The sequence below is a fragment of the Mastomys coucha genome, unplaced genomic scaffold (assembly GCF_008632895.1).
Source record: "Mastomys coucha isolate ucsf_1 unplaced genomic scaffold, UCSF_Mcou_1 pScaffold19, whole genome shotgun sequence".
NCBI lineage: Eukaryota > Metazoa > Chordata > Mammalia > Rodentia > Muridae > Mastomys > Mastomys coucha.
In genome coordinates, this window is record NW_022196901.1 from 5,317,878 (window position 1) to 5,330,572 (window position 12,695).

Genomic DNA, 12,695 nt, shown 5'->3' on the forward strand with positions numbered 1-12,695 from the left:
CAGAGCCTCTTAGGAGATAGCTATATTTAGGCTGGCTTGCCCTTCCTTGATGATATACTTAAGTGACCCCAAAAGGAGGAAAGGTTTACTTTGATTTGTGATTTCAGAGATGTCAGTCCACCGGCCAGGGAAGCAGAACATCATGGCTGGGACTGTGTGGCAGAGCACTCTTGTTCAGGACAAGACATACTTTCTCAGGAGAGACCCCAATGACCTCCCTTGATCTAAGTCTGCCCTTCTAAATTTCAGTTAAATCCCAATAGTTCACCACAGTAGGAACCTTTCAGTGGGCCCACCTATTCATTAGGTCAGAGCCCCATGACCCAACCACTTCCCTAAAGCCCAACCTCTAAATCCTACTGCATTGGCTCTAAGTCTTCAAAATGGAGAGATTTACATATAGAAAAACAGTGCAACCAGCCAAAACAACAGCATCTGAGACGTACAGTGGCTTAGTTGAAATGAATTGAGCATGGATGTATGGGGAGATGGGTTAAAGAAATGAGGTAAAAAGCCAGTGGAAAGAAATGCTGTGTTACAATCTTTGAGACATAGTAGATTATTAGATGTGATGTAGTTGGTGGCAGGGGTCCATTGTAGGTTTTCTGCAGTTGAGTCCTCAGATGAAGTTTCATGAGACTGGAAAAGGGAGGGAGTAATGTATTATATCCATGTTCTACAAGGTAGGGTAGTTGTGGTAAAGGTGTGGTGGTACATGCCTGTAATCCACGCATTCCAGAAAGGAAGACTGGGATACTTACAGCTCATGACCAATTTGGAAGTGCATATAGAGACATTTTCTCATCAACCCATCTTTCACTCCCCAAAAAAGAAAGAAGGAAAGAACAAAAGGGGGATAGTTATGAAGACACTTTCAAGTCTTGGATCTGATGCTTACCGGCTATGTGGCATTTGACAAACAATGTAGACCTGTTTCCTCTGCTGGGAACTAAGAATAACAAAACAAAACAAAAATAGTAACAACTTCATTGGTTCCTGTGAGGATTAAATTAAGTTTATCCTTTTGAAATGCTTGTTGTGGTTTCTCATATACGACCAGTGCTTAAGAAATGCTATTTAGTGTTGCTCCTTCAAGTGTGCACAGAACCAAATATAGGAGAGATGGGATCTTTAGGGTTGGAAGAGTACAGAAGCAGCAGAAGCATAAGTGAGACTAGAATGCTTAGGATGAACATGAAGACATACGTATGCGCCAGTAGACTACAGGTGCTGTACGTGAGTACAGCCAATTAAAAAAGAGAACACCCTCCCTTCGCCCAAAAACCTAGTGATCTATTAGAAAGTCTGTAACACTATTAGCTTTTTTTAAAAAAATCAATTACATGTCTCTTCCTAAAAGAGTCAAAACAAGGACATTTTTGGGTAAAAGGTAGAAAAAATACTCTGCAGAGGAATGAAAGGACTTTCTTTTTCCTCAATACTTGCAGCAAGTCCAGAGGCATAGGTGTAAGTCAGGTACTGCAGATTAGAGGTTACAAACCAGCTATGCTGTACAAAAGAATGAACCACTTGGAGGAGTTTAAACTGATCTGTGAGTCTGCACCGGAAAGGCTGTGGTCACTTCTGGTTGGGAATCTCAGGAAGAACGTAAAATGTAAGCACAGAAAGAAATAGCGACTAAAGTAATGTGTTAAAAGTTATGTTTAGCTGGGCGGTGGTGGTGCACGCCTTTAATCCCAGCATTTGGGAGGCAGAGGCAGGTGTATTTCTGAGTTCAAGGCTAGCCTGGTCTGCAGAGTAAGTACCAGGACAGCCAGGGCTAAACAGAGAAACCTTGTCTCGAAAAACCAAAAAAAAAAAAAAAAAAGTTATATTTAACTTCAAATGCCCTGGAAGAATATGGACATTGGTTTGATAGCTAAAAGTTCGAAATATTATATGTTTTTAAATACCATTTTTACACCGAAATGCTTCATTTATATACTAGAAATTGTCCTATTTCTGTTTTGTTTTTTTTTTTAAATAAAAGAGATAAGCCAACATACCTAAGGAACTGTGAAATATACTGAAGAAAAGATCCTGCCGGGGATTCTCTTACCCTTTTCAAGGGTGCTTCAAAGAAGGGAAATTTACTGACAGACAGGGTCTGTGCCCATTGTTTAATTGGCTACTAGATGTTATGCATAGAATGCATCTTTTAACTTTGCCATATGCAGAGGGCCAAGTGCAGATCTACAAACACACAACTCTATATATAGACATGTAAAGTTGCGTCTCTTGCAAGTGTGTCTCTGATGATTTGGGGATGTGAGTTTGTCTAATTGACCTTTGTGAGGGGAACCAGACTGCACATTTAGTCTACAAATCCAACGTATTTCGCAATTTCTCCAGCAGTAATTCCTGAGTCAAGCTGGGAGGGGAGCTGGTTAACCTCCTGGTCAAACTCACCGGCTGGGCGGTACTGCGCCTGGGCGTAGGTTGAAGCACGCTAAGTTTACTCTCCTGTCCACAGAAAGCCCAGGCACAGTCGAACAGCGGTTTACAGGAGCTGCTGCTGCTCCCATCTTCCGAGGCTCCGTGCAACTCAGAGCCGCTGCTTCTTCCAAATTCTACGTCTTGGAGGACTTTACAGAGGAAACCGGGTGGTGGCACGTGAGGTAGGCATTTCCTCGGAAGGGTCGGTGCTTCGGATGCCTGAACCTGGTCCGGGTGGCAGGGTCCTCGTGAGTCTGTGGGGAGCAAGTGGCGGCAGCCCCAAGTTGCTCCAGGAGCTCCCGCAGCAGCCCGCAGGCCGGTGTTTTCCGCGCCGGTCTGTGGTTCCCGTTGCCCAGCTCGCAGCTGCGGGCGAGTGGAGGAGCACACCAGGGCGGAGGGGACCTAGCAGGGCGGGTGGCCGGATCCAGAGCCAAGCAACCGGTCCACGCGGGTGACACAACTTCCCGGGATTTCCCTGGGTGAGTTACCTCCAGGCCCCGGCCCCCGGGAGCATCAGGGCGGGGCTCCTCCTCACTACTGGGCTCCGCAGGGCAGTGAGCTCTGCCTCCGCTCTGTTCCCCGCGGCCACGTGTTTGGCTAATAAACTGTTGTTTCTCCCCAGGTCGTGATGGAACTTGAAGAGGACCTTAACGGAAGAGCAGACAAAAACTTCTCAAAGATGAGCAAAAAGAGGTAGTCAGATTGTTTCACTTTCATACTTTACATGTCTTGTACATTCGGGCAATTAGTTTGTAGCCTCTAACACTGTACTAAATGATTGGTGGGTGTTATTTCAGCCTTCAGAAATGTAAACCAGCCCTTGGAAGGAACTCTGCTTGGAGCAGTCCTTCTAATGTGTGTGACAGATCGATGCTTCTGTTCAGCCTCTAGACCGGCCATTGCTCACATCCTTTTAGTTTTATGACCTCAGCTTTATGAGCACTGTTGATCGTTCATGCACTTGAGCCTTATGCTGCTAGGGCTCTCTGCTGTGGCCCATTATATCTTGCGTCTAATAAAGCAACCGTAGATATCATGTTCGTGGCAGAAGGAAAAGAGGCCCAAATAACATTTTGTTTAGAGCTCTCAATGACTATTTCTGTATAAAAAGGTTGTGTTACCACAGAAAAAAGCCACATCTTATATTCAAATCTCTACAAAGGCTAAGTAAATGATTGGAACTTCAGTGGTGGGGAGAAGTAAGACTGTTGAAAGGAACCTACTTAAAAATTTTCCTAGGTAATCTTCAGCCCCCATAATGCCCTTATTATTAGCCTACCTCTAGGTCTGACCTAGCATTCCTGTGACTCTTTTAAGTATTTGAGGGTGTATTGAGCAAATACATCACAAGCTTCTTTTAACCCACAAGTTAAGAATGTCATCAGATAGTGTCTGAGACTGAAAGCTGAGGTAACTTGCTTACTTGATGAACCCATCAAACATGTCAAAGTGTGCTGACTTATGATGTTAGAATTCATTTCCGCCCACCAGAAGGGAGAGTAGAAATGAGCACTCTAAGCAGCAGCTCTGGTTTCTAAATACCATTGCTCACCACACTCTGCCATCTATACTTAGTCCAAAGTAGATACAACCATGGGACCCCTTTGCCAGTGTCACAACACGGTGTCAAAAAAGCCAGTGTCACATTAAAAGGAGGATTTCTAGTATAAGAGTTAGTAAAGAAACATAACCAGCAAATGTATTATGTGAGCTCTGAGTAACTCAGAGTTCAGTAAAGAAAAAACAAAACCCCCAAAATTATAGAAAGCACATTTGGGAACTCTGTGGGATGGATTTTAAATAATCTCAACATTGAGGTTTTGTTTCTTAGATATGATAATGAGAGTGAAATATATGAATACTGTAATATTTTCAGCTTAATAGTTTGGCAGAATCTTTTTTTAAAAAGATATTTATTTACTTATTATATGTAAGTACACTGAAGCTGTCTTCAGACACTCCAGAAGAGGAGTCAGATCTCATTAAGGATGGTTGTGAGCCACTATGTGGTTGCTGGGATTTGAACTCAAGACCTTCGGAAGAGCAGTCAGTGCTCTTAACTGCTGAGCCATCTCTCCAGGCCAGTTTGGCAGAATCTTAACAATTGATACCATGTACTGATTGCATGGGTAAATATTGTCAAATGTCATAATTTATGTATCTAGGTAACTTTACATTTTCCTTTTAATTCATATTTCAGTAATAAAACTTTATATAACAATGGAAGACACATAGTGGAGGGAATGTAGCCCAATTTTGCCTTTAAAAAATGGCTTAAAGAACTGTGTCCATCCTTACTTTAGTGTAAGTGTGAGGCTATGTGGAAGGAAATGTTAGTGTCCAGTCCTGCACAGATCTTCATGTGGGTACCAATATCATCATTCCTTACAGATTTTAATTCAAACAGATTTTTTTCAGTAAGACCTGCTCATCACCACTGATTTCAGGCTGTTGTCAATACTCATGTTTTATACCTTAAGGATCATAAAGAAGCATTTAGTTTGGTTGGCAGACAATGTTGGAACAATAATCCTCCCTGGACTATATGCATCTGCATACATTCGTCATAAAAATGGCTTGTCTTATGGTACTGAAGTTCAAAACCAAGGTCCTGAGCTCTGTATAAGTACGCTAAAGGGATGATTAATAAAGTTATCTGTGAAAATTTGTTTTTGATGATAGGGATAGAGAACAATCTAGTAGGGCCGAGAGTTGGTAACATATTTTCAAGCCATACATTCTCTTGGCTTTTACAATATAGAGGTCTGAGGATGTACTGCCATACATTCTCTTGGCTTTTACAATATAGAAGTCTGAGGTGTACCTTGCAGCTTGGAAGCTATTCCTGTAACTCTGGAGTTTAAGTCGTGAGTTTTGCCCCAGCTGTGTAACTCTTCTACAGTTTTCTCATCCCTGCAAGAAACATGAAGTTTGCCTTCCTTGCAATTGTTTACAAATTGTGTGAGGAAAGTTTACTTAGTGCCTGGGCTATTATTATAACATCTCCAAGTAGCATCAGTTTTAGAGAATGGAAAAAAGCTTAGAACTAAAATTCTGCCATGTCCAGTTATTTCTCTCTTTTCATCCTGGTTTCTGGGATACTGACTAGTTGTTTACTGGGACAGGGTAGAACCAAACCTGAAGATATTTCTGTATAGTGTGTTCAGTGTACATCTAACATCAAGCCAAATGCAAGTAGAAAAAAGCTTTTTCTTTAGAAAACTTTTTATTAGCATGGAGAAGATCATTCTGTCTATAAAAAGCATAAGGATTTAAGTGCTAGCCAGACACACACACACACACACACACACACACACACACACCACATACACACCACACACACACACACACACACATACACACCACACATACCACACACACACACACACATACACCACACATATAACACACACACACACACACATACGCACACACACAAGTCAGGCATGCCATCTATGCCTGGGGTACTAATGGTCGATGACCCACAAGTCTAACCATTTGAGCAAGATCCAAATTCAGTGAGTATCTGAGAAGAGTAAAGTGGAGAGCAATTGTGAAACTACTGAATGTTGTTTTCGTTTAGTATCAAAACAAAAGAGAAACAAAGACAAATTTACTTTTTAAACTTAAAAATACTTGTAAAAGCGGCTTTTCTTTTCTGAAAGAAAAAAGAAAGAAAAGAAGACTTGTTATGGCTAGTATGCTTTGACATCCTAGGTGGCTGTTACATGGAGTGAAAATAGGTTGGTGTGATGTTTGAATCTGGGTTCAAAATGAGAAACTGACCTTTTATGTCTAAGGGCAGCTTTCTGACTGCTAACAGAGCATCTTTTCTACATTGTATTTCTTTCTGTAATGGTTCACTTAGCGCTGCAGATATCCTTTCTCAATTAGATTTCCTCACGGTGATTTAATTTCTCTGTTTCTTAGGCTGGTTGTATTCAGCATCTGATCATCACTGAGCTTTGTTAGGAAAGGGAATGATTAAGAATAATATTCTGTCTACAGATAGGACATTTACTGCTACAATTACTCAAATGATAGTCAAGGTAGCCAATCTTAAAAGCATAAATTACTTCATAACTAGAATAAAATGCAAAATGTCCCTTTTAGTGTGTGTTTTTCTCATTGAAAAAAGTTGTGTGTGTGTGTGTGTGTGTGTGTGTGTGTAAAATTAAGAAATGTCTAAGGTATGAGAATATATAAAAATCCTGGTTCTCATCGATAACCACATAAGTAGATTTCTAGGAATTTTTACATTTAAACTGCATAAATGTCATACCATTATACTTTTATTGACTAAAAAAATAGTCAATTTTGGATTTTGTCTTGTCATTTAACAAAAACTATGTAAGTTGATTTAGTAATTGTAAGGTTTTGTATAAGGTTTTTAAAGTTTCATGTAATTTTTCTGCTCTATTTTCAGTAAAAAGGAGAAGAAAGAAAAGAGACCAGCCGTCAATGTGTTTACAATGGTGAGTGTTTAAAGTATTGCCTACCAATGTCACTTCTTTTGTCCCCTAGAAGTGAGATAATTCATGAAGCAATATTTTCTTGGAGACTATAGTGATGAAGAGATAAAGGTAGATGATTAGAGTCCTATTTTCAAAGGAAGTCAGTTTATAATTTCATATATGAATTATGACTTAGCAAGTGCCCCTTTCTGCCTAGATTTCTGTATTCTCCTTAGGAGGTACATCTCTGATCTATGGCCTCCGTAGGCATCTTTCTTTGTCATGATCTTTGCCATCGAACTTTGAGAGATGGGTATATTGCATGACATTTTTAATGCCCCTTAACATCCTGATAGGGTCAAAGTCCTAAATAGTTATAATAATAAAAGGCAGCAATGGATTATTTATTACTGTGATTTAGCATATGCCATCATTCTTTTGTGCTGAATAACTGAAAATGTAAAACTCGAAAGGATTACATAACCTCAGTTTTCTGGTGTCATGCTGGTTGTTTGGAAGCTTTTCTTTAAACTCACTTGGAATGTAACAAGAATTTTATAGGTGTGGTTATTTTTTCTAGTGATCGTAGTTTCCCCAAACACTTCCTTTTTTTTCTAAGGGTCCATGCAAACTTACATGAACTGTTCCAGGCACTGAAACCTGGGAGAATGCTCAAACAATTTGAGTCCTGCTTTTTATAATTCACTCTTTCCACATTGGTTATGCTATGAAGTGTGGAGGATAGGAGGAGTGCCATGTAAAATGCATCTTTGTACTTTCATTATAAAATTAGATTTATGGAGGAAACCAGTTTCATGACTTGCACCAAGGACTCTGGTTATCATAAGATCATCATCATCTGCATCTTCTGATGTTTGTTCTTGCTCTGGTTACTTTGTTACACGTCTCCACTCCTCTTGTCCTTGTTGTTATTGCTGCTGGTGGTTTTATTTTGAGAAACAAGCTCATGTATCTTGACCTCTAACTCCCTGCTTACTTGATAAAGACTTTGAATTCCTGTTCCTCCTGTCTCTACCTCCAGAGTACTGGCAATACCAGAATACTACACAGGTCATCACAGACATAATTCTTTTTATTATTGGATTTTATTCTTCTTTTTGAAAGACTTCATTCTTATACTCTTACATGAGAAGAAACTTTTATGTTAGAGTTGGATTTATTCTTGAAATTTAATTTATGCAGTTACGCTAATACCAATATAGCTTTTGTCTTATCGGTTAGGTTCTTGCTGTTATCCTGTTTGGCTTGGTTTGTTGTCAGGGGTCCACTCAGGGCTTTTGTGCATACTATGAACACCAGAAAATTGTATCTTTGTCCCTGTGTTTTACTTATTGTTTCTAGGTTATAATTTCTTGAAGACTTGAGGTTTATTTTATTATGTTTCAGGAAATGTACCCTAACTACCATGTAAAGTTACTGTTATCAGTACTCAGTTCAAGCCACACTGGAGGGAAGGAGGATAGAGACACAGAGAGAGAGAGATACACCCAAAAATAAGTTTGAATGTGAAGTAGTAATAGCCTCACATGTATACCAATATGTGTCAGACGTTGTTATAATTACTTCCCACACAAACTCATTTCATCCTTAAGCTTTTCTTTTTTCCTTTTTTTTTTTTTTTTTTGAGGTAGATGCTATTATTACAAGTTTACAGAAGAAACATGGCAAGCATTTTCTTGCCCCCAAATAACTATTGAGGTGAGGATAAATAGAATGTATTTAGGCCTTTGGACTAAGTGCTATAGTTCTTAAGTGTTGTTCTAGTTACACTGATGAAGGAGGAGTTTCCTTCTAGGCTTACATACTTTTCTTATACAGCCCAAGCCTACCTCTCTACGGATGGTATTTCCCATAGTGGGATGGATCTTTCTATATCAATTACCGATCAAGAAATTTCCCTACAGATAGGCTCATAGGTCAATCTAATGGTGGCAGCTCTTCAATTCTGGTTTTCTCCTCAGATACGTCAAGCTAGCAACCAAAATTAGCCAATATAGGTGTCTTTCTCTTGTCCCAAAGACTTGATCTGGAAACCTAGACCCTAACCTCTACATAAAACCTATAAACCCAGAGCTACAGTCAGAAGGTTTTAGGGTAAATTTGAATACTATTGCAATGTTTTTGAATACTTGAACTTTGAATACTTTGAACACTTGAACTTTGAACTTCTTCTAGGTAAGAGTAAAACATGAATATTGTTTAGATTTCAAAGAACTCTGAGACTAATGACTTACTAAGGGAACTTAGAACTCAGAATATTACCATAGTCACACCTAAGAATGGAAAATGCATTCAATTAGCAATAATAATATCTCAGATAGGGCTGGTGAGATGGCTCAGTGGGGAAGAGCATTGACTGCTCTTCGGAAGGTCATGAGTTCAAATCCCAGCAACCACATGGTGGCTCACAACCACCCATAATGAGATCTGACGCCCTCTTCTGGTGCGTCTGAAGACAGCTACAGTGTACTTACATATAATAAATAAATAAATCTAAAAAAAAAAATCTTTAAAAAAATAATATCTGAGATAAACTTCATTGGCTATGGCAACAGCTCTCTGAAAAGCTGCAGCTAAGTTTTATTACAGCAAGAAGATACAAAACAAAATCAGTAACGGTGAAAGTCACATGAAGTGAAGTTCAGAAGAGATCAGACACAAGCTCCCAGAGTTATCTGTCCAAACACCCATTTCTCCTCCCCCCTCTCCCCCAGCAAGGAGTTGCAAATTGTCACAACAGATTCAAAATAATGCTTGCTGGTGGAGAGCTTCAGGGACAGGCCAAGGTTCTCACTAGGAGTTGATCATTAAGGAACTTCCTACCTAGAAAGTGCCAGAGTTGTACATGCATTCATTCAGCATAGTTCACACTGCAAAGTGGCCATATCTACCAGTTACAATGATGGATCCTTCCGGAATCCACTTTCTAGATCACACCAACCATCTAAGTGGTTCTCTCTAAACATTTGTGCACTCTTTCTGCTCCCAAAGTTCACCTGTGTTTACTAGGGAACCTTAGCTGTCTTGAGGAAATGATTACAAAGCAAACAACTCATGCACATTTTTATACTAGTTTTCTTTTTATGTTGGGCCTCATTTTAGTTTAGATACACAAATGTAGAATAAACTTGAAATGAAGTGGAGGAAACTGGACAGGCAGAAGTAAAAGCAGGAGAAGTGCCAAGTTGTTTGTGATTCCTTTAAAAGAACCTCCTCAAAGTTCACACACCCTGTTAGTATTTTGTGACAAATTTAACCCTGAGCTGTCTACACTATGCACGGTATTAGCCATCATCATTCTGAACACATGGCAGCACTCACCATCAGGAACCAGTCCTTTGTCAGGACCTAATATGCATTATCTGATGTGTGAAGTCCTCTTATCCTTATGCATAGCTGGGCAGAATGCACACTATGAAGTTAAGTAATATTCTACAATTCATAGTCACATAACTATTACTATAATGGAAGGCCCAACTTTTGCCCAGATATACAAGTAGACAATTGCTTTCTAAAACTGTAATCCCTTGTGACAGTTTATGGTTGGTTAAAATGTAACCTCCCTGAAGCTGAGGAGTTCTTTGTTAATGTTATCTTACCACCATCTGGTCATTGAAGACTTTGCCACCTGGCTTAGTGTCTTCTCCCCACTCCTGATCTTCTTACTCACCCTATGACTTTTATTGTTATATGAATAGCCACTCCTTGACCTTTATCACAGTGATAATCTTATGAACCTACCTGAACTTGGATCTGTTCCCTCCTGTTTTTCATGGTAGAGACACCCAGTGTTGATGAAGTGTTTGTCTCTTTAGACAAAGTCTTGCTGTATTGTCCATGCTGCCTTGAAACAAGCATATTCTTTCTGGCTTAGTAGAAGTAATGTGATTATAGGTGTGTACCACCACACCTGGCCCAATTCTTACATCACATCACTCACTTGAACTTTGAACTTCCGTTCCCACCTTTTCTGCCTTCTCTACACAGCTACTATCATTGCCTTTCTTCCATATCCCCAGTCTTTCTAAATGGAGTTTGGTTCCACTGAGAAGTCTCTTCAATCTTTGTTGCCAATTAGCTTAAATGTTTTAGAATTTGGTTTCTATCCCTACTACATACTCAATTCAGTGGATATTTGAAAACTAGGCCTGACCTTGAAGCTGCCCTTGACGCTGGCCATCACATTGTTTCTGTGATGCTACAGTGTGGTTTTCTCCCACTTCTTTAGCTTCTGGTATCACCTTTCCCCTTTAGGAGTTTCTCAATCTTGTATCCCCTGAATCACTGACAATGCCAATGTTCATCTGCTTCTATACAGATGTTTTCAAAATATGTTTGATCCTCATGCAAACACTCTTTCTCTTCTCTCTCTCTATCCATTTATAATGATACCCCTTATTTACTCAGCTTCATTTACCTATGCCCTAGTCATCCTTCTATTTTAGTAGCCGTATCAGCCCAGACTGGTTTTTTTTTTTTTTGATTCAATTATAATATCCCCACCCATACTCTGCCTTTGCAAATTATACTTACACCTTGGTCCTCTTTTCCTTATATGGCTCTGTTCATAGTTGTGAGCTCAGATGTATCAGTTTCAGTTACAGCTTCTGATTCCTCCTAAAGTTGGCTCTTTTTATTATCACTCGTTTTGACTCTGTGCATTTATTCTTTAGTGCTGCTGCAGAAAATGCCATTAGGTAGATTTAAGGAGAAAATGCCATTAGACAGATTTAAGACAACACAAACTGCTCTTCCAGTTCTTGGATGAACTAAAGTCAGGGTGTCAGGGACATTGCACTTACATCCCTGTATCTCCTCCTTGTGTCACCATACATACATAGGTGCTCTGAGCACCTACCTGCCTCTTAGAAGCATCTTTATGATGGGTCTATCTGAATGCCCAACGGTAATTTCCCTATATTCCTAACATCTGCAGTCTCTTTTACTATCTCAGACAATGTAAGAAAACACATTCGCTGGTGGTCTGGGCTGGCAGGTGCCCAGAGCATACCTTGGGCTCAAGCTCTGCAGCCAGTCCCACAACACCCAGAGGAAGTTCCACTCCCAGACACTCTAACATGCTCAGGATCAGAGGTGAGGAGGACACAACATCTGTCCCAACACTGGGAGTAACTGGGGCCAGCAGGAGACAGGCACACAGCAACTCCGTCAGTCCAGTGGCTCAGGCTGCTTCTGGCCTGTCTGGGCTGGTTAGTGCCCTGAGCAGACCTTGGGCGCAAGCTCTGCAGCCAGTCCTACAACACCCAAAGGAAGCTCCACTCCCAAGTGCTCTAACAAGCCCAGGATCACAGGATCACACAGACAGCTTGACTCTGGGGGTTTCTGACACAACTAGGATCACAGAAAGGACAGATTTAGCAAGGGCAGGTAGCACTAGAGATAGCCAGATGGCAGGGGACAAGAGTAAGAAAATAAACAACACAAAACAAGGTTACTTGACATCATCAGAACCCAATTCTCCCACCATAGCAAGTCCTAGACAGACCATCACACCGGAAAGATTCAGATCCAAAATCACTTCTCATGATGATGATACAGGGCATTAAGAAAGAGATAAATAGCACCCTCAAAGAAATACAGGAGAACACAGGTAAACAGCTAGAAGCCCTTAAAGAGGAAACACAAAATTCCCTTAAAGAACTATAGGAAAACACAACCAAACAGGTGAAGGAAATGAACAAAACCATCCGGAACTTAAAAATGGAAATAGAAACAATAAAGAAATCAGAAAGAGAGACAACCCTGGAGATACAAGACCTAGGA

General features: G+C 40.2%; 2 protein-coding genes across 2 annotated transcripts in view; one reads left to right on the plus strand and one right to left on the minus strand.

The window, feature by feature from the left end:
• LOC116097616 (ATP-dependent translocase ABCB1) overlaps positions 1-12,695 on the plus strand; it is a 180,388-nt gene that overhangs the window by 82,039 nt on the left and 85,654 nt on the right. The window contains exons 3-5 of the mRNA XM_031380285.1: positions 2,474-2,618; positions 3,059-3,129; positions 6,863-6,911. Coding sequence (XP_031236145.1) covers positions 3,065-3,129; positions 6,863-6,911 — 114 coding nt within the window. The 5' untranslated portion in view covers positions 2,474-2,618; positions 3,059-3,064. The remainder of the gene's footprint in view (positions 1-2,473; positions 2,619-3,058; positions 3,130-6,862; positions 6,912-12,695) is intronic.
• On the minus strand, positions 15-2,950 carry LOC116097615. Its single transcript, XM_031380284.1, has 3 exons — positions 2,939-2,950; positions 2,410-2,838; positions 15-639 (listed from the first exon to the last, which is right to left on the minus strand). The coding sequence occupies exons 1-3, from the start codon at positions 2,948-2,950 to the stop codon at positions 394-396; spliced, it is 687 nt and encodes a 228-aa protein (XP_031236144.1). The 3' UTR covers positions 15-393.

Coding starts and splice junctions, on each gene's coding strand:
- LOC116097615 (XM_031380284.1), bottom strand. Junction 640..2,409: donor GGCGCAGTACCGCCCAGCCG/GTGAGTTTGACC, acceptor TCCCTTTTCCAG/TCTCATGAAACTTCATCTGA.